The sequence below is a fragment of the Caenorhabditis briggsae genome (genome assembly GCF_000004555.2).
Source record: "Caenorhabditis briggsae complete genome, chrIV, whole genome shotgun sequence".
Classification (NCBI taxonomy): domain Eukaryota; kingdom Metazoa; phylum Nematoda; class Chromadorea; order Rhabditida; family Rhabditidae; genus Caenorhabditis; species Caenorhabditis briggsae.
Genome location: NC_013487.2, coordinates 17420440 through 17439323, shown reverse-complemented (window position 1 = coordinate 17439323; position 18884 = coordinate 17420440). Strand labels below are relative to the sequence as shown.

The window sequence follows — 18884 nt, the reverse complement described above, 5'->3', positions numbered from 1 at the left end:
TACCTTTTTCCAAAAAAAATATCTCGCCACGCGATGTATTGAAATGCATTTACAGTTATGTCGCGAAATGCTTTGAAATACATTTCGCGACGCTCATGCATTGAATTTCGAGGGCGCGGAAATGCATTTCAATACATATTTTCGCTACATGAATAACCCCATCGGGGTTTTCAGCTATTTTTGTTGGTTCTTTTTCGATTTTGCCTGTTTTTATGTCTAAAATTGAACGGAATGATGTTCGCGAAGGTTACTGTAGATTACTGTTATTTCCTTCTTTAGTTCTTTTTTGCAAACACAATCACGTCAAAATGCAGACAAGAAAGTTTGCAAAAATAACTACACATGGAAATATGTTTTCTACAATAACCTACAGTAATTTCGCGAACATCAAAGTTCAGACAAAAAGTTCGGAAAAATCAAAAAAGAAGCTTTGAAAATAGCCGAAAACTCTGAAAAGGTCTAAAAATGTTGCGAAAAGCAAAGAAAACAGTATTTTCCTCTTTCCAAAAACCGCTAATTTTCTGAAGTTTTCAGTCTTGTAGAGGAAAATCTATCCAGTAACTGCTATTTTTCAGACTTCATCCTCTATTTGTCAATGAAAGTCTCAACTGTGTCGGTTATCCGTTTCGAGCGCTGCAAATCGACGAGTACGAGTGTGCGGTTCTCAAAACCATTCTGCTATTGACTCGTACGTTTTTCCACTTTTTTAGAACTTAAAAAAAAGAAGCAAAATTTTCAGAACAAGGAATCTTCAAGGAGCATTCTCAAGCGATTCGCGAGTTATCCAATAGATGTATGATTGAGATGATGGAGTATGCACAGAGGAAACACCCTGACGCTGCAGCCGAACGTTTCGGAACTATCATTCTGCTCACAAGTTCTATCAGATGCTCTATCAATGCGCTTTATAATCAGACACGTGTCTCGGATGTATTCGATTTGATGAAGTTTGATCCACTTGTTAGGGATGTTCTACTATCGTGAGTAGCCTACTGTCTGAAATTTTTGTTTCTTTTTTCTTTATTGCAATCCGGTTAAGTCTTCTAGCCAAAGTTTTTGTACATTTCTATTTCTTATTTGTTTCTAGTCTTGAGGTATTATAAGCCTGTGATAAACCATAACTACCTCCATATGAAGATTTGTTAATTTATTCCCCACCTCACTTGCTCTTTTGTTTTGAGACACCTACGAGTACACATTTCTTCCTTTTCTTGATTCTAACTCTTTTTTCCTCTTCTACCTTGTTCATTTACCATCACATATGTAGACTGTCTGTTTTGAGATCTCACAATAAATTTTTTCTTGTTTTAATCAATTGACTATGCACTTTTTTATTTTTTCAGCTGCGGAAGTGCGGAGTCTGATATCGAATTGTTAAGTAGTCAAATATGTTCACCGATGGTTATGATGACTGTATGATGGATTTATAAAAAATGACATATTTTTAAATTATCGATTTTATTATTCTTTTCTCAATCAAATAAAAATTATGTTCTGATCACTTGATCCAGTGCAAGTTCTAGAGCTTCAGAACCTTCTTTTTCAGCAGCAACGCTTCTTCCCATTCGTGGCATTATGCTCTGAAAACATAATATGCGGCGGAAAATCCAGTTTAAAGGCACATCGGCAGCCTTAAAGCGAAAGCAGTAACATTTTCTGAGATCGCCCATGGGCACTTTAAATTCATATCTTTGGCTCGCGACGCACGACCGCGACGCGACTGAAAAATTAAAGTGGGCGGAGCCTAGTCGTGTTTGAGCTCGTTTTGGAGCAGAAAACAAGACAAAGGTGGTGGCACTGTTCAAAATACACAAGGACTTCAGATTTTCGAGAAAAGCTAAAAACGAAATCTACTTTTTTCGAAAATGTGCATGCGCCTTTAATACCGTACTTCCAAATTATTTAATTTTGCCCATTTTTGGCTGTGTTAAAGAATTTTCAATAAGGCAAAAAAAGGAGAAAAATTAGGAAAATATATATATATATATATATATATATATATATATCTCATGAGATGGGGTATTAAAGGCGCATACAATTAAAAGTGTTTTCACTTTTTTCTAGAAATCTGCCGTGTTTTGTGTATTTTAAACATTACGATCAGCTGTGTCATGTTGTCTGCTTCAAAACGAGCCCAAACACGACTAGGCTCCGCCCACTTTCAGTCGCGTCGCGGTCGTGCGTCGCGTGTCAAAGATATGAATTTAAAGTGGGCGGAGCCTTTTGACGCCTTCTTGACGCAATCAATTTTTTTCCTGTTCGCGATGTCGTGCAAATCTTACCATCAGTTGTCCAAACAACGGCATGGCTCCCATTCCTTCCCTTGGACCTTCCCAACTGTCGAATCGTGATGGCTTCTGATGCCGAAATCCTAATGACTTCTGAACGTTGGAGTGTCTCTCGATTTCTTTTGACAAGGATCCCTTTGACTCATGCTTCTTCATTATCATCTTTGAAAACATTGAGATTGGGTTGGAAAGTGGTTCGAAAGACGATGGTCCATCATCATCCCTTCCAATGCTCATGAAAATGGGTATATCATCTGTAGAAGATGCTTCTTTGGCAAAGCTGTGATCAAAAATGCCCTTGAACAGGTCAAGAATCAACGATTTTGGAGAATCCCTTTTCGGCGGTGGTGTTCCAAGAACGTCTTTCGTCCGAGGCTTCTCCAGCTCCTTCAGAATCTCATTATCCACTCTTGTCGTCTGTTTCAATCGTTTCACAATCTCTGGTAGTTTAGTGGTATCAATGGAATATTCTGTGGTTATGATCATCTCATTTCGCTCTTGTTCCTTTGAAGAATCACAGCTTTCAGAACATCTAACATCACATTTAGTACCAGTCCAGTTTCTGCAAACTTTGAATTTTGACCTACCTTTGAACCAATTTATCTCGATCAAAGTTATAGATATGGAAAAAGTGCCAAATAATAAATTGTTTGTACTAAATCATAAACATTTTATCCGTTGACACATTTTTGATATATTTTATAGAAGCCGAGACAATTGAGCGAGCTTAAAGTGTATTACAGGCTTATATTACAGGCTTTACGGTAGCGGACTCACTCATCACATTCAAAAATGAGCTCTAGTCCGTTGATAGGAAGATAAAGTTGCTTTGGTGACAAGATTCCACGAGTAGGTGAAAGATAAGATGTGTAAGTAGATGAGTTGATACCTAAAAAAATTTACTTGAGAATCACTGCTAGATCGACGGACCATCGGAACCCATTGGAAAGCAGACTTGAAATAAAATGTTAAACATGATATTCTAAATATTTTATCAGTTAACATATTTTTGATATCTTGCATAGGAGGCAAGATAAATTACCTCAAACTTGACGGTGTATGGGTTCTTTTGTTGAAGGTTTTACGGCAGGCTCAGTTAAGGTAGATCAAAACTAATTAGGTTTGGCTAAACTGGAAGAAGCTAGGTTCAGCTGAGCCATTCTAGATGAAAAATTATTAGATTCGGCTAGACTGGAATAAGATGGGATGAAATAAGCCAAGCCTCCACTAGATTCTACAACCCACCAAGTTGGTCCACTCGATCACCCAAAATAATAAACGTAGAGTTTTCATTGAAATCCACCGGGAATGGTCCGAGCTTTTTCACTTTTCCAGCTTGCAATATAGTTGGAAGAGCCAGGTATGTCGGGTTGTCTCCTTTGCTCAAGACTACGGTCGTCACTAGACGATACTCGCTTTTCAAGCGGATTTCTAGAAATCCAGAGCAAGCGACCTAAACTTATCGTTCGTCAGACGATGAGCTCAATTATAACTTAAACTCACATTGGAGAATAAAACAAGTAGTAGTACCAATAGGACACGCATGTCTTCTGAATACTAACTATATGAGATTCCGATGCCACAAAAGGACAGGAGATTCCGAACGAAGATGACCTTAAGAAGAAATTGTTGATCCCGCAAAAAGATTGGCGAACGGCAGAATAACACAAAAACTAGGTTGGATAACAGAAGAAGAAAGATAAAATTGATCAATAAAAACGGAAACTTTTGCGTCTTGGTCTTCTCGGAACATGTGATCTAGTGACATAGTTAACTTGTTTTCTTTATTCGCAGGTTAAATAACAACACAAATAAAATATATACCAAAACAAGAAGGATTAATTAATTGAGTTGCTCTCCAGACGCCTCCATAACCATTTCCAACAATCTGTCCTCCTTCTCAAGCGAGTTGCTGACTTCATTCTCCTTCTTCATCATGGCAATGATTGTTTGAAGTCTTTGAGTGTCTACAGTGTAATCCACATCGAAATCTACTTCTTTATTGGTATCTGCCTCGGTTTTGGAGCAATCTCCCTGGTTACAATCACAGTTCTCGCCTGACCAATTTCTGGGAAATGACATCTTGAAAAACGCTAACTTTGAGCCAGAATAGCTCGGTTTCTGTGAAAGATATCAAAAAGTTGGCAACTGATAAATTACTTATCATAATATCAGTAAGATTTTATCAGTTGACCAATTTTCAATAGCTGTCCCATGAACCAAGAAAAATTGGCTTGAACTTAAATACCGTAAACACGCTAATATGACGCAACACGGACCGTCCACTTTGAGCCTATAAATCTTAATTCTTTTAAAAGATATTGAAAAGCTCTTAACTAATAAAATGTTTACCATGGTATCAGCACCATTTTATTAGTTAACAACTTTTTGATATCTCTCACAGAAAATGAGATAGATGAGCTCAAATTTGACGATTCAGATAGCGTTCAATTAGAGTGTTTACGGTATTTTTACATTGAACGAAAAGTATACTCACTCTTCACATTTGAAAGTGAACAGGATTCCTGTCAATGGAAGATTCGTCTTTTTCGGAGACGATGTTCCGTGAGCTGGTGTAATCGTTCCTCTGTACACACTATTCTTAAGTCCCAGTGATTCGGTTTCATCCAACTTGATAGTAACTTTGTATGTCTTGTTAAAATCGATGAAAAGATCCTCAAACTTCACTTCTTGATTTTTAACCAACACCATTGGAAGAACAAGGTACATTGGGTCGACATCATCGGATAGGATTACGGTAGCTTTTTGATCGTAAGCACTTTTCAGACGGATATCCAATAAGCCAGCCGCGTTGATCTGATTTTTTTCGGTTTTTGAGAGCTAGTTGTAAGATTCACTTACCGTCTGAAATAAGGCTAATCCAAGAATCAATAAAGAAATCATCATCGTTTAGGAGATACAAAGTGTTGATGAACGGTAGCTGTTGATAGGCCTTCTTGTATTGTAGAGCAAGGTCATTTACGGAGACAGTGAGATTCGCATCAGGAGAGAACGGTCGGGTATTTATGTCATGTGGGATTTGTGTTTGGATGTGAATATATTTGGAGGGGTCAATATTCAAAATACTTCATTTCATACAGATTGAGTGACAATAAGTTCAACGATAAAGCCAAAATTAGAGATCTAGAAAAATGATACTAGATAGAATAATCAAAGTTGACCAAACTTCGGCAAACAGTTATCATAAAATTTCTCATCCACCGAATAAGCTTTTAACACATGACTCAACTCGATATCCTCCAAGAATCGACGGGTTGCTCTCTGAAAGTTTTTTTTGTATTTACTATTAGTCTGCTACCGTTAAACCTGTAATAGAAGGGCCTCCACATTGCCAAGTTTGAGCTGATTTTTCTTTGCTGCAAGATATCAAAAGTGTGTCAACTGATAAAATGTTTGTGATATTATGATGAACAACTCATCAGTTGGCCACTTTTCATATCTTTGACCGGAACCGAGATAAATTGGCTCAAAGTAAAAAGTTAGGGGGGGAGCCCTTCTATTGCAGGTTTTACGGTACTTCTAGTGGAACTTACATGAAGACTTGGAATGATTGAAATCAAGTTTCCTAATCTTAACGATGCCTCTTCTGCACCTTTCGTGGACATGTAGTATTTCAGCATTTCTTTTTGAATCCGCATTCTAACTTTTCGGCATACCGCCGCAGTTTCTTCAGATATATACTCCAAATCAGCATCGAAAAGAGCCAACCCAGTCAGTGCTAAAAATTCAAATCGATCTGCATTTTCTCGTAGCATAGGATGAGTCACATTCCGACGATAGGTCTGGAACGACGAGGCGAACATTCTGAAATTAAATAAAAAATACGATTGTCAACCTAGACTAATTCCTACGTCACTGCTTCATCTGGTGTCATTGGTTGTTGTCCATCTGGATCGTAGTAGTAGGTTTCTGGATTGACGCAGTCTATATAGTCGCCAGATGGCAAGTATCGAATGTCACTTCTTTCTGAAAAGGAGATTCATGAGTTTCGTAAAGAGAAAAAGCTTACTGTGATTGCAGGAGAAAAAACCACCCTCCAAAACCACAAACTGCAGGTAGAAGTTGCGATGTAGGAGATCCTTAAAATAGATTGTACATAAAAAAACTAAAAACAATACCAGAAGACAGCAAACCGCCAATTTTGAACTCATATATCTCTATATCTCGATTCCTGTAAAAGATATCAAAATGTGGTCAACTGTTAAATTGTTTACCATAATATCACAACTATTTTGCTAGTTAACCACTTCTTGATATCTTTTACGGGAAACGAGATACCATGAACATTCTAATAAACATTCTAAACATCTAACATTCTAATAGCATTCCACCCGGACCGTCTACTTTGAGCCTTCATATCTTACTTCTTTTAAAATATATCTAAAAGTTGTCAACTGATAAAATGTTTATCATAATATCCCAAACATTCTATTAGTTAACCACTTTTTGATATCTCTCACTCAAAAATGACGATTCGGGTGGCGCTCTATTAGAGAGTTTACGGTATATGTGCCCAAAATGTTTGGGTTGTCTTCTATTCATGTGTTTAATTACCTTCTGATCAATTTTCATATTTGCAAACTCCGGAAAACAATGTGATAACCAATCGCCAACTAGATAGTATTCCTTCAAAAATACTGCAATCGTTTCTTTGTAGTTTACCGGCTTGGGTGGTCTTTTCTGGAGAAAAAAAAATACTTCATTTAAAAAAAATCAACATTTGACTCACTGGAAAAACACCGCCATGTGGTCCTTGATGTACACATTTCCTCGCATTTTCCAGAGTTTTGTAAGATTCTACAATGGTTTCCAATATTGGAAGTCCCTGTCGATTCATCTTAAAGTTAGTTGGAGACGAAGAAGGAACTAGAGCTAGTTCTTGTGAATCTTTCTCTCTTTTTCCATATCCTTCTCTTCCTTTTTGAACGATTTCTTTTTGCATTCCTACAGCTAGGCATTTAGAGAATCTACAACTTTTACAGAATGCAGATCCAGCTGAAAACTTTTGAATTTCTTGATATTCTCAAGCGGAGTAATGTACTTGAAACCACTTTACAACTATTCACAGGATCTCCCCAACATCGGAACTTGCGATTTTTGAACACAGTACGACGGAAGAATGCAGAGCATGCACTGAAATGAAAACCTAATGAAATTTAATTCAAAAATAGCTTTACCTGCAAACCTCAACACCAAAATGAAATCCATTGGAAGGTGCCTGGCAAACAGGACAAGGTGTTAGGGTCATTGTTCCAAAAGTGCGGGGAAAAGAATGATGTAACAATGCAAACATCAATCGATCATGATGATAATTTTCGAAAGAGAGAAATAGAGAAGTAGAGAAAAGTTTTACGCATCATGTGTTAGATAGAAACACAGAAGAAAAGTGGTTCTGTGAAGTGTAAAGAGGGCAAAGTCAGAGAAGTTTGATTTTTATTCTAAAAACCATTCTAAAAAGAAAGTAAAAGTTCAAAGCTTTCCAAGTTCATAAAACTTCTGATCCACCGAATATGCATTCATCACATTGCTCAGTGTCATGTCTTCATGAAATCTTCTGGCGGCTCGCTGAAAATATCCCATTTTTTTAGAATTAACTTTTCTGAAATCACTTGTAAATTCGGAAGAATCGAGAGCATATTGCCCAGACGAATCGACGAATCCAGCTCTGATCTTTTTAGCATACAGTAATCCAAAAGTTCCCGTTGAATAGATGTTCTCATTGTCCGACATATTTCAATACTTGAGTCGGATTGGCCTTCAAGTCCAGTATCAAAAAGGGTCAATGCGGAAAGTGCGAGAAATTCAAATCGATCCAAATGATCCTTTTGCATCGGATGAGTGACATTTCTACGATACGTATCGAATGAGCTAGAAAACATTCTGAAACCAAAAATTTGTTTTTTAACAGAAAATGTTCTTCTCACTTTGACGCATCTTCTGCTGAAATTGGTTGCAGTCCATCTGGATCATGATAATACGATTCTGGGTTAGAGCAATCTATATAGTCTCCAGATGGCAAATATGTAATGTCACTTCTATTGTTCTCACATGCGAAATGTCCTCCTTCGAGCAGAACGAATTGGAGATAAAAGTTTTGAAGCAGTACTGTCTGAAAATTTATTTTATTTTTGAAATTACTATTTTTATACCAAATTTTCCGTATTTTTCAACAATTTTCCATTTTTAAAAGTGGATTTTCGGATTCTCCGTATTTCAAATTGCCAGGCTATTAATTTTCATCAATTTCCCTCTATTTTCTGTTGCAAAACTGTTGATAAACGCAACAGATAGAGCCAAGCGCGCGCTGCCTCGAAGCAGCCGACATTTCCCGGGTTCGCGCCGGCCACTATACTTTGTGTGCAAGGAGACTCCGCCCACTTTTCTTCCTTGAAACTGGGGAGAGGCAAACAGAGGAAATGCGTTTTCAGAGAAAAATACGATTTTGGAGAGTTTAGATATTTTCTTTGTTTTTTCAACGGAAATGGATAAAAGGCTGAAAATGATTATGTTTGAGACTAATTTCAGCTTCTAGGGTGTACAATGAGCAAAGTTATGAACGATCTAGGAATCGCGACTTCCAACGGTATGGGTGGATCAGGAAAAACTCGGAATGCTTCTTTTTTTGGTCTAATATACTTTAAATAAATCCAGAAAATGTTTGAAATAGTAATAGTACAGCTTGGTTGTGTGGTTTTCTAGAAATTTTCCATCAAAAATGTGTCCACCACTATCCCATTCTAGTAGAATCAAACTTCGATTGTGTTCAAACAAGCTTTGAAAATCCTAAGGTTTTTTGAGCAAGAATAGATCTACATTTTTTGATGGACAACATTTTTTCTATTATTTATTCTGAAGGAGTTAAGGAAATTTTGAAATTGCACCTACCTTTTGATCCTTGGGAAACGTTGAAAATATCGAGAAGGAGTTGAGAATCCAGTCCTCCACCAAATTGTATTCTTTCAAAAACACACTAATTGATTCTTTATAGTTTAGGGGACGAGCCACTTTTTTAATGAAGACACTCTTGGATTCATCTCTATGGATCACTTGTCTTATGCTCTCTAAATAATTATAGTTTTTCAAAAGCTCATACAGAATTGGGAATTGGGGTTTAGTAGTTGATTCTACAGACTTGGCTTCTCGTTTTCCATATACATCGCGGAATTTTTGTACTCCTGGAATTATTACAGCTATGATTGGGATCTTGTAATATTGATACCTTCTTTTCTCATTCCTACCGCCAGGCATTTGGCATAACGACAGCATTTACACATTTTACGGACCGCTGAAATTATTTTTTGAAAAACGAAAACTGAAAACAACTCACTGGATAAAACCTCACAAGTGTTATTACCCTTACATCTATATTTATGGTTTTTAGCCACTGTTCTTCGAAAAAACGCTGTACAAGCGCTGAAACGATTTCTTAAAAGGTTACAAGATCTCCGTTCAATCTACTAACCTACAAACTTGAACACCAAAATGAGTTCCAGCAGAGGAATCATAGCAAACTTGACATAATTTGGTCATTTCGAACAGAACGGGAATGGGGAAAACGAGAAAATATTTGTGCTGTTACAAAAGTGACCTGACAGAGGAGACTACAAAATACAGATTCGGTATGGAATGAGAGAAGAACAGAGGGTTTAGAGAGACATAATGATGATAAAAACTACGCAGGTGTGGTGATGAAAAATGTGATGATTTGAAAATAATTGGATTGGAAAATGATTTTTTTTTGTCAAATCACAAATACCGTATACACTCTAATAGAACGCCATCCGAATAGTCAAATTTGAATCCATGTATCTCATTTTCTGCAAAAGATATCAATAAGTGATTAACTAATAAAATGTTGCTGATATCATGATAAACATTTTATTAGTTGACAACTTTTTGATACATTTCAAAAAAAGTGAGATATATAAGCTTGAAGTGGACGGTCCGAGTGGAATTCTATCAGAGTGTTTACGGTATTTCTTGATAGTTTTTGAACAATTCTTCTAGGAGCCTGTATTTTCACCTGATCTAATTTTACAAAATCCTTTTCCTTTGCACTTGTATACTTTTCTCCTAAGAATGGAACGTCGAAAAAATGCGGAACAAGCTCTGAAACCCGATGTTAAACGTTAAACCTGTAATAGAGGTTCCTTTGAGCTCAATTATCTCGTTTCCCGTGACAGATATCAAGTTTGTGTCAACTGATAGATTGTTTATGACAACACCAGAAGTGTTTTGTCAGTTGACTATTTTTTGATATCTGGCATAGGAATTGAGATAAATTGATTCAAAGTTAGGGGGCCTCTTCTATTACAGGTTTAGACGTACCTGCAGACATCAACTCCAAAATGGGTCCCACTGGATGAAACATCGCAAACTTGGCATTCGGAACTCATAACTGAATGTCTTTCGAAATTTTTCTGTGTTTGCCAGCTCCTGGCTAGACTACAAGATACAAAATAGAGGGCGCAAAACAAAGAGCAGGTTTTCTGTGAACAAGATTTTATAAATGACAACGTTGATCCGAAAAAAGTTTATAGAAAGAATCGCCTTCCGGAGAGTTGTTTAACAAGTGAATCAGCTCCATATCATCTAGCATTTTGTACGTAGCTCTCTGAAGAAAATAAAGTTCCTGGTGTGAGAAGAAAATAAATAAAAATTTACTTGTAAGCTTGGAAGAATCGATAGTAAGCTACCCATTCGAAGCGGGTACTCATTTGATTCCCTTGTGGAATCGTAGTACTGTAGTAGCTCTCGTTGTACTGAGCTTCTAACTTTTCTACATATGTCAGCGCATTCTTTTGATTGTCCATCAAGACCTGGAATCATTTTAAATTTGTTCTAAAACGACTTCAAAACGAGTTGTACCTGTTTCAAATAGCAACAACGCTGCTAATGCGAGAAACTCGAATTGATCGATTTGTTCCCTCAACATCGGACAAGTTACCATTCTTCTACACCCCGTACAAGATCCTTTGAACATCCTGAAACTCAAAATTTGATGAGCTGTGGGTCCAAAACCTACATTGCAGAATTCTCAGAAGCAATCGGTTGTGGATTATTTGGATCTGTATAAAAAGTGGCAAGATTCTGGCAATCGATATAATCTCCATTTGGAAGAAACCAGACATCATTTCGACCCTTTTTACATGCAATAAATCCACCTTCCAGTATAAAAAATTGCATGTAAAAGTGTCGGAGCAGTATGTCCTTTTGATCAGAGGGGAAATCCGCCAGTTGTTGAAACGAGTTTAAAATCCAGTCGGTGACGATTTCAAACTCCTTATGCATCAGTTTATTGGTGTCTTTGAATGTGTGTCGTTTTGGAGTTTTTTTCTGAAAAAACTCTTGTTTTATTTTCTAACATTATTTTCAAGTAATACCAAAAACACACTTTCTCCTTCCTCAAGATGCACTACTTGTCTGACACATTCTAAATGTGTGTAGTTGTTCCTAACAGGTTCTAGAAGCATATAAGGTACTGGAAACTTGAGTCGGTTACTAGATGATGGGGCCACAATAAGATCCTTTCTGCTTCCATAGGAATCACGATGCTTTTGAACAGCTTCACTTCTCATTCCAGCTTCTAGACACTTTGAAAACCGACACTTTCTGCATTTTTGGGACATTGCTATATGAATATTTCCAATTTCACAAGACTCATCCCCATTGCAATCATAGGTTTTGTCTTGGACCACAGTTCTTCGGAAAAATGAAGTGCATCCTCTGAAATTGAAATTGTCTTAAATGCCGTAAAACCTGTAATATAAGGGTCCCCTATCTTGGTTTCTGTCAGAGAGATATGAAAAAGTAGTCAGTTAATGAATTGTTCATCATAATATCAAAAACATATTGTTAGTTATCCGCTTTTTGATATCTCTTGAAGAAATTGAGATTATAGAGCTCCAACTTGACAGTATGGGAGTCCTTCTATTACAAGTTTAGTTTAGAGTCCACCTGCATGCTTCTATTCCAAAATGAAGTCCGTTTCCTGGAGAATTGCATACAAGACAAGGTTTAAAGAATTTCATCATGGGTTGTTTCTATATAAATCAATAGAACGATTTGTCGCGGAAGGCAAAGAGAAAATGTTTATTTCTATAGTTAAATAGAGGAGAAATGTGAGAAAAAAAGAAAAATGTTTCCTACCTTATCTATTTGGCATGGTTGGTTAAGTAGAGTCCTTATGTACAATACCTGTCGATAAGATATACAAAAATGTATTTTTCAGTTGATTTTTGACATTTTTAGAAGTCTGGAAACCCGCTTTCAAGATTCCGATCAGTTTGAAAAGTTTCAAGAGTGTAAAACAAACCTAGATTAAAAACACTGCATGTACAGAATTTAATGAAAATTCTTAGTTTTTCTGATATTTGCCGAAAAGCCCTTTTCGTACTGAAAACATGAAAAAACAGGTGTAAAAAAAAGACGAATAGCTGAAAAACTAAGAATTTTCAAACAATTATGTGAATGCAAAAATTTCAATCTAGGTCTGTTTTACACCCTCCAAAATTTCCGAAGTGATCGAAAACCTGAAACTGGTCAAAGTCGACGTTGACCGGTACTATACATCTGTACTCTGACACATTTAAAAAGTTGGAACAATAAAGTTTTATTCAATTAAATTAGGCATCATTGATTCTCAAATTATGAAGTAAATGACTGGAATGTGGTCGGGACACTTCACTAAACTCGTTATCCATCACACTATCATACAACATCTTCGCAGTTCCAATATCGAACTTCTTCGGATCCACACCATACGTGGACATCATCTCAATGCTCTCCATCTCCTTCTCACAATGAACTCCGGTGAATCCAATCTTACACGAACATTGCATTTTCTCTCGAAGATTCTTTCCAAACGAAGAGACACAGGCCCCATTGTTTTTGCATTTACACCACTTCTTGCTGATCTCTTGCCCACAATCCAGACCTCGTTTTCCATTTGGGCAACCAAGTTGTCCGAAAGAGTTGCACACTTTTCCAACTCTTGAAGCTGTCTCCGAACAACAGAAGACGTCACATTTCTCACCGTACCATTTGCTAGAAAATGTATATATCGAAAATCTTGAAGTAGGGAACTCATAGAATAACGTTTTCTAGATATTTAGCTTACTAGAGAACCTCGGAGTTGAACTCATGAAGGACAGATCAGGGATACAGGGCCGACTGCGGTCCGATAGAAGGGTCCCTAACTTTGAGCCAATATATCTCGGTCCTTGTGAAAAATGACAAAAAGTTGTCAACAGATAAAATTTAGATAATACTACGGAAAATATTTTATCAGTGGACACTTTTTTATTATCTTGCATAGAAATAGAAATAATTGAGCTCAAACTTGGCAGTGTGGGGGCCCTTCTATTAGAGGTTTTACGAAAAAAAAACCAAACTCACTCATCACATCCAACATTGATTTTGATTCCACTGAATGGGAACATCACTGTCAGGGGAGACAGAATCCCTTGTTTCGGATCGAAAGAAGTTGTCAGTGTTGAGTTGTCAATGTCTGGCCTATCATGATTGATCACCAAAATCGTGAGGCTGACTTTTTCGTCAAATCTAATTGGAATCTTTGGGAGCCATTCAGTTTTGTTGGGTGAGATGAAAAATGGGATGAGCAATGGAGTGGTGTCCCTGGACACATTGACGAATGCTTTTAGATTGAAGTCACTTTTAAATGATAAGTCTAGATAACCAGAGCATTCGGCTTGTTGGAATAATAGAGAGATGATAATCAGAAAATAATAGTACATGTTGCTGTTGCCACTATACTAAATTTCTAGAATGATCCATTCATCCGAGTGTTATCATGCCGATAGATCTCTTCTTTCATGACCTTGATAGTTTTATTATGATAGGAGTTTGTCATAAAATTCGTTGTATTAGAATAGAACAAAATCGAAAACAACAACAAAAACATAACAAAAAAACTCCAAAAATTATCATTCAGACTTTGGAACTTCTCGTCCACCGAATCCATTAGCAATGTCTATAGGCATCAACAACTCGTTAAAGTTCTTTTTGGAGTTTTGTGGAATCATACGGATACTCTGCATTCTTTCTACCTTTCTGACATCGAAATTAGTTGAGCTGCAGAAGATAGTTCAGTAGTCAAATAAGCGGCTCCGTGCCACTTCGAAACCGAGACACTTCGAAACTGTGATAATACAGGCGCATGGATGAATTTCAGAAAAAAGTTATGAAAAAATTCATCTATTTTCCTGTATTACCACTGTTTCGAAATGACCTTTTTCGATATGACTCGTTTCAAAGTGTCTCAGTTTTCAAATCACGATTAAAACCCAAAAAAATCGTGTTCAATTCATCATGTTTATTATAGTTATCAGATTTAGGTATCGTGTTTTTAAAACTGAAATACTGGCCGAATAGATCTCAAATGCTTTTAGTTTTCTTTAATTGTTCCATTGATCAATTATAATATTTTTAAGAAGACATTGTTTTAGCTACTGTGGATTATTAGCATACAATTCAATTATCAATGTCACTGCTCTGGAATGTGATAGTAAGGCTATTCGAAATTGGTTAACTTTTTTAACCCAGAAATGCTGTAGTGATGCCGAGCTCATGAGAAAAAGGAGGGGCAAGAAAGAAGGGGCCCAAGAAGAAGGGGCCCATGAAAAATTATTCGTAAGTTAAGAGTTACCGATTTTTTTTCATTGTTTATTCAAATACAAATATTATTAATTGAACATAAACAGTCAATTTACAAATACTCCGGTTCTCTATACTGTAATTTGCGGATATCCAGCATATCATCGAATTGGAAGCCAATCTGGTCCACAGTCGTTCGACTGACGCGATTTAGAGGGGATGGAAGTTTCATCGAATTTTTCATTTTTCTTGAATTTCTTCTGACTATCACGTGGCAAATGATTCTACCGATTGGTCCGTTTGGTGTCCGATTGGTTCTTAGCAGATCAGATTCGTGTCTTTGATGTTCACAGAGAAAATATGACTTTGTGAAGAAACAGGACCATGCATCAATCGAGAAAAAAAAGAGGAGAAGAGTAGAAGACAACATAATGGCCACTTTTCCTGAAAAGTTGGAACAAGAATCATATAAGAACCCGTTGTTTGCAAAATTAATGGTTTCGAAAAAGGCACATATCATACTTTCATTTGATTAAACTAGCTGCGGCACTTTCTCATCGCTAGCACCTTTAATCGGCGGATTTCTAAAAACAAAGAAAAGTTATTTTACTGTTAGATTAATAGATGATTAGAAATGTTTTGGGGAGTTATGGCCCAAACATACCAAGGGAATGGCAAAACGTTTTATTCTCAAAAATTATAATTATACCATTTTAGGTCAATTTAATGAAATTCAATAAACAATTGTTAGACAATAAACTGAACCTTACTCTGTTTACAACTATATACGCCCGGTTTTTTTTTTGAGGGCAACACTTGGGAGTCATTCCATGTTAGCCCTGCAAAGTTTTTCCGACTGGATTACAGAGAGATCAAATTTAAAATTCATAAATTCTAATTCAAAAAATAGAAAATCAAAAAATTCTGATTTTTCAAAAGGACAAATTATTTCAAAAATACTAACTCTTGATACATTGTCGAAAAATGATAGTTAGAAATCAATTTTTGAAATTTAGAGATCGAAGACAAACTAAAAAAAACTCCAAACTGAACTTTTCGGGAGAGGAGAGCACAAATTTCCAAAAACACGAATTAATTTTCAGAATGTCACTATAAAGTTAAAAACTATGACTGAAAAAACATATGAAGAAGAATAACTTCTTTTGGCGACACTTGTGTTATCTGAAATTTTTTCGAACTCTAGTTCAAAAAACGTTGTCACTGTTTCTTCTGACTTTCTTCTTTCTTCTAACACATTTCTTCTAACCCACTTGTGCCTCCCGAGGAAAAGTTTTTTTTTGACAACTTTGTAGACAATCGTTTTTCAGCGTTGGAAATTCCAAAAATCATCCCAATCGAGAAATCGTTTCCGGAATTCAGAAATGCGAAAAGATCAGGCGTTCAATATTTTTAAAATCAGAAATTTGCAACTTTTCAAAATCAGAAATTCGAAAATTCGAATAAAAAAAATTTGCTATTTATTTATTTACCAGCAAGCTGGTGCGCCTTCGGCGCGATTAAATCTTGTTTTTTACTGGTTCGTGGCTCCGCTCCTCAATTTATCTTAAACGGTCACGTGGTTCTGTATTTAATTTTCAAGCTTTTCAAAGATCCACAGCCTGACGACGGGACGGACAGACGCGTGTAGCGTTTTATATATAAGGATGATCTTTACTACCAGTTTCTTTGCCCCGCCTCTGGGGTTTCAATCAGCTGGCTGGTGCTCCTTCAGCGCGATTTGAACTATTTTTTCTGGTTTATCGCACCTCTCCTCGCCTTCTGATTTCCCTTTGTTAAATGGTCACGTCAATATGTGCTCTGTACTCAAGATTTTCAAAACTTGTGCGGACAGGAAAAAGCAGGCAGAGACGCGATTTTGATTGAAAATCAAAAACTTACCGTTAGAAGGAATGTGACAATGGAAACTGCCAAATAAAACAAACCAAGCAAGACGACATTTGTTTTTATCCCAAAAAACGGGTGATTCTCGAGAGGAAGTACCAAATAAAGATCCGTTGACACATTGCTAAACATTGAATAGGATGCGAGGAAGAAACAAAGAGCCAGAATGTAAAGTAAACCAACAATCTGAAATTATAAGTATTTGTTAATTATGCCCATAGTATTAATGAACTACGGACCAAACTAAACTGTCTTGCAATTATACATCCAACCAATGTCCAAACCGAAATTATCATTCCGAAAAGTCCAAAAATCACATGGTTCAAACATTGAGCCTTTGGCTTTGTGCTTATTATAAATTTTTCTAAGCATAAACCTACTACAAAAATAATTAAAAAGATACGATTGAAAGGAAGAAACTCTGCATGTTTTGTTTTACGAAACAGCGGTTCAAATAAACACGCTGTGAATAGAAAACTGTGACAAAACGAAAAATGAGTATATTCAAATGGGCGAAGATTGGTGTAGAACTTGAAGGCACGTTTGAACCAGTACCAGACTGGTGTGAGTAGTTCAATTAGACGGCGTTCCATTCGTATTGAAGATGGTCAATTGGGCTGGATGGGGACTTCAATGACAGAATAGGGGCAGAAGAGATCTAAAAACTACAGTAATCCTCATATTTCTCAAATCGAAAAAATGAATCTAAAAACTACAGTAATCCTCATATTTCTCAAATCGAAAAAATGAATCTAAAAACTACAGTAATCCTCATATTTCTCAAATCGAAAAAATGAATCTAAAAACTACAGTAATCCTCATATTTCTCAAATTGAAAAAAGGAATCTAAAAACTACAGTAATCCTCATATTTCTCAAATCGAAAAAATGAATCTAAAAACTACAGTAATCCTCATATTTCTCAAATCGAAAAAAGGAATCTGAAAACTACAGTAATCCTCATATTTCTCAAATTGAAAAAAGGAATCTAAAAACTACAGTAATCCTCATATTTCTCAAATCGAAAAAATGAATCTAAAAACTACAGTAATCCTCATATTTCTCAAATTGAAAAAAGGAATCTAAAAACTACAGTAATCCTCATATTTCTCAAATCGAAAAAATGAATCTAAAAACTACAGTAATCCTCATATTTCTCAAATCGAAAAAAGGAATCTAAAAACTACAGTAATCGTCATATTTCTCAAATCGAAAAAATGAATCTAAAAACTACAGTAATCCTCATATTTCTCAAATCGAAAAAATGAATCTAAAAACTACAGTAATCCTCATATTTCTCAAATTGAAAAAAGGAATCTAAAAACTACAGTAATCCTCATATTTCTCAAATTGAAAAAAGGAATCTAAAAACTACAGTAATCCTCATATTTCTCAAATTGAAAAAAGGAATCTAAAAACTACAGTAATCCTCATATTTCTCAAATTGAAAAAAGGAATCTAAAAACTACAGTAATCCTCATATTTCTCAAATCGAAAAAATGAATCTAAAAACTACAGTAATCCTCATATTTCTCAAATTGAAAAAAGGAATCTAAAAACTACAGTAATCCTCATATTTCTCAAATTGAAAAAAGGAATCTAAAAACTACAGTAATCCTCATATTTCTCAAATTGAAAAAAGGAATCTAAAAACTACAGTAATCCTCATATTTCTCAAATCGAAAAAATGAATCTAAAAACTACAGTAATCCTCATATTTCTCAAATCGAAAAAATGAATCTAAAAACTACAGTAATCCTCATATTTCTCAAATTGAAAAAAGGAATCTAAAAACTACAGTAATCCTCATATTTCTCAAATCGAAAAAATGAATCTAAAAACTACAGTAATCCTCATATTTCTCAAATCGAAAAAATGAATCTAAAAACTACAGTAATCCTCATATTTCTCAAATCGAAAAAATGAATCTAAAAACTACAGTAATCCTCATATTTCTCAAATTGAAAAAAGGAATCTAAAAACTACAGTAATCCTCATATTTCTCAAATTGAAAAAAGGAATCTAAAAACTACAGTAATCCTCATATTTCTCAAATTGG

The 18884-nt window shown here is 35.8% G+C and overlaps 8 protein-coding genes across 8 annotated transcripts in view; 1 reads left to right on the top strand and 7 right to left on the bottom strand.

Annotated features, from left to right (window-relative positions):
* Window positions 1–1419, top strand: part of Cbr-nhr-274 — a gene marked incomplete at both ends in the record, with an annotated part of 3490 nt that extends 2071 nt beyond the window's left edge. The window contains 3 exons of the mRNA XM_045236425.1: window positions 576–688; window positions 740–980; window positions 1344–1419. Coding sequence (XP_045095202.1) covers window positions 576–688; window positions 740–980; window positions 1344–1419 — 430 coding nt within the window. The remainder of the gene's footprint in view (window positions 1–575; window positions 689–739; window positions 981–1343) is intronic.
* Window positions 1420–1487: 68 nt separating this feature from the next.
* CBG13578 lies at window positions 1488–3833 on the bottom strand (the record flags this gene model as incomplete). Its single annotated transcript, XM_002634986.1, has 5 exons — window positions 1488–1580; window positions 2283–2850; window positions 3066–3177; window positions 3534–3741; window positions 3792–3833. The coding sequence occupies 5 exons, from the start codon at window positions 3831–3833 to the stop codon at window positions 1488–1490; spliced, it is 1023 nt and encodes a 340-aa protein (XP_002635032.1).
* Window positions 3834–4130: 297 nt separating this feature from the next.
* On the bottom strand, window positions 4131–5195 carry CBG13577 (the record flags this gene model as incomplete). Its single annotated transcript, XM_002634985.1, has 3 exons — window positions 4131–4356; window positions 4786–5105; window positions 5151–5195. 3 exons carry the CDS (start codon window positions 5193–5195, stop codon window positions 4131–4133), a joined length of 591 nt encoding a protein of 196 aa, XP_002635031.1.
* Window positions 5196–5459: 264 nt separating this feature from the next.
* CBG13576 lies at window positions 5460–7557 on the bottom strand (the record flags this gene model as incomplete). Its single annotated transcript, XM_002634984.1, has 8 exons — window positions 5460–5570; window positions 5843–6113; window positions 6161–6275; window positions 6319–6388; window positions 6864–6989; window positions 7039–7304; window positions 7351–7442; window positions 7487–7557. The coding sequence occupies 8 exons, from the start codon at window positions 7555–7557 to the stop codon at window positions 5460–5462; spliced, it is 1122 nt and encodes a 373-aa protein (XP_002635030.1).
* Window positions 7558–7778: 221 nt separating this feature from the next.
* On the bottom strand, window positions 7779–9583 carry Cbr-nhr-92 (the record flags this gene model as incomplete). The annotated part of the gene is made up of 5 exons (XM_002634983.2): window positions 7779–7874; window positions 7919–8189; window positions 8234–8418; window positions 9195–9484; window positions 9529–9583. The coding sequence occupies 5 exons, from the start codon at window positions 9581–9583 to the stop codon at window positions 7779–7781; spliced, it is 897 nt and encodes a 298-aa protein (XP_002635029.2).
* A 1229-nt stretch (window positions 9584–10812) lies between these two features.
* On the bottom strand, window positions 10813–12340 carry Cbr-nhr-122 (the record flags this gene model as incomplete). The annotated part of the gene is made up of 6 exons (XM_002634982.1): window positions 10813–10923; window positions 10974–11128; window positions 11178–11293; window positions 11335–11645; window positions 11693–12035; window positions 12267–12340. The coding sequence occupies 6 exons, from the start codon at window positions 12338–12340 to the stop codon at window positions 10813–10815; spliced, it is 1110 nt and encodes a 369-aa protein (XP_002635028.1).
* A 594-nt stretch (window positions 12341–12934) lies between these two features.
* Window positions 12935–14065, bottom strand: Cbr-dsl-3 (the record flags this gene model as incomplete). The annotated part of the gene is made up of 2 exons (XM_002634981.1): window positions 12935–13355; window positions 13707–14065. 2 exons carry the CDS (start codon window positions 14063–14065, stop codon window positions 12935–12937), a joined length of 780 nt encoding a protein of 259 aa, XP_002635027.1.
* Window positions 14066–15191: 1126 nt separating this feature from the next.
* Window positions 15192–17419, bottom strand: CBG26546 (the record flags this gene model as incomplete). The annotated part of the gene is made up of 3 exons (XM_045236424.1): window positions 15192–15241; window positions 16868–17012; window positions 17066–17419. The coding sequence occupies 3 exons, from the start codon at window positions 17417–17419 to the stop codon at window positions 15192–15194; spliced, it is 549 nt and encodes a 182-aa protein (XP_045099418.1).
* Between the last annotated feature and the right edge of the window lie 1465 nt (window positions 17420–18884).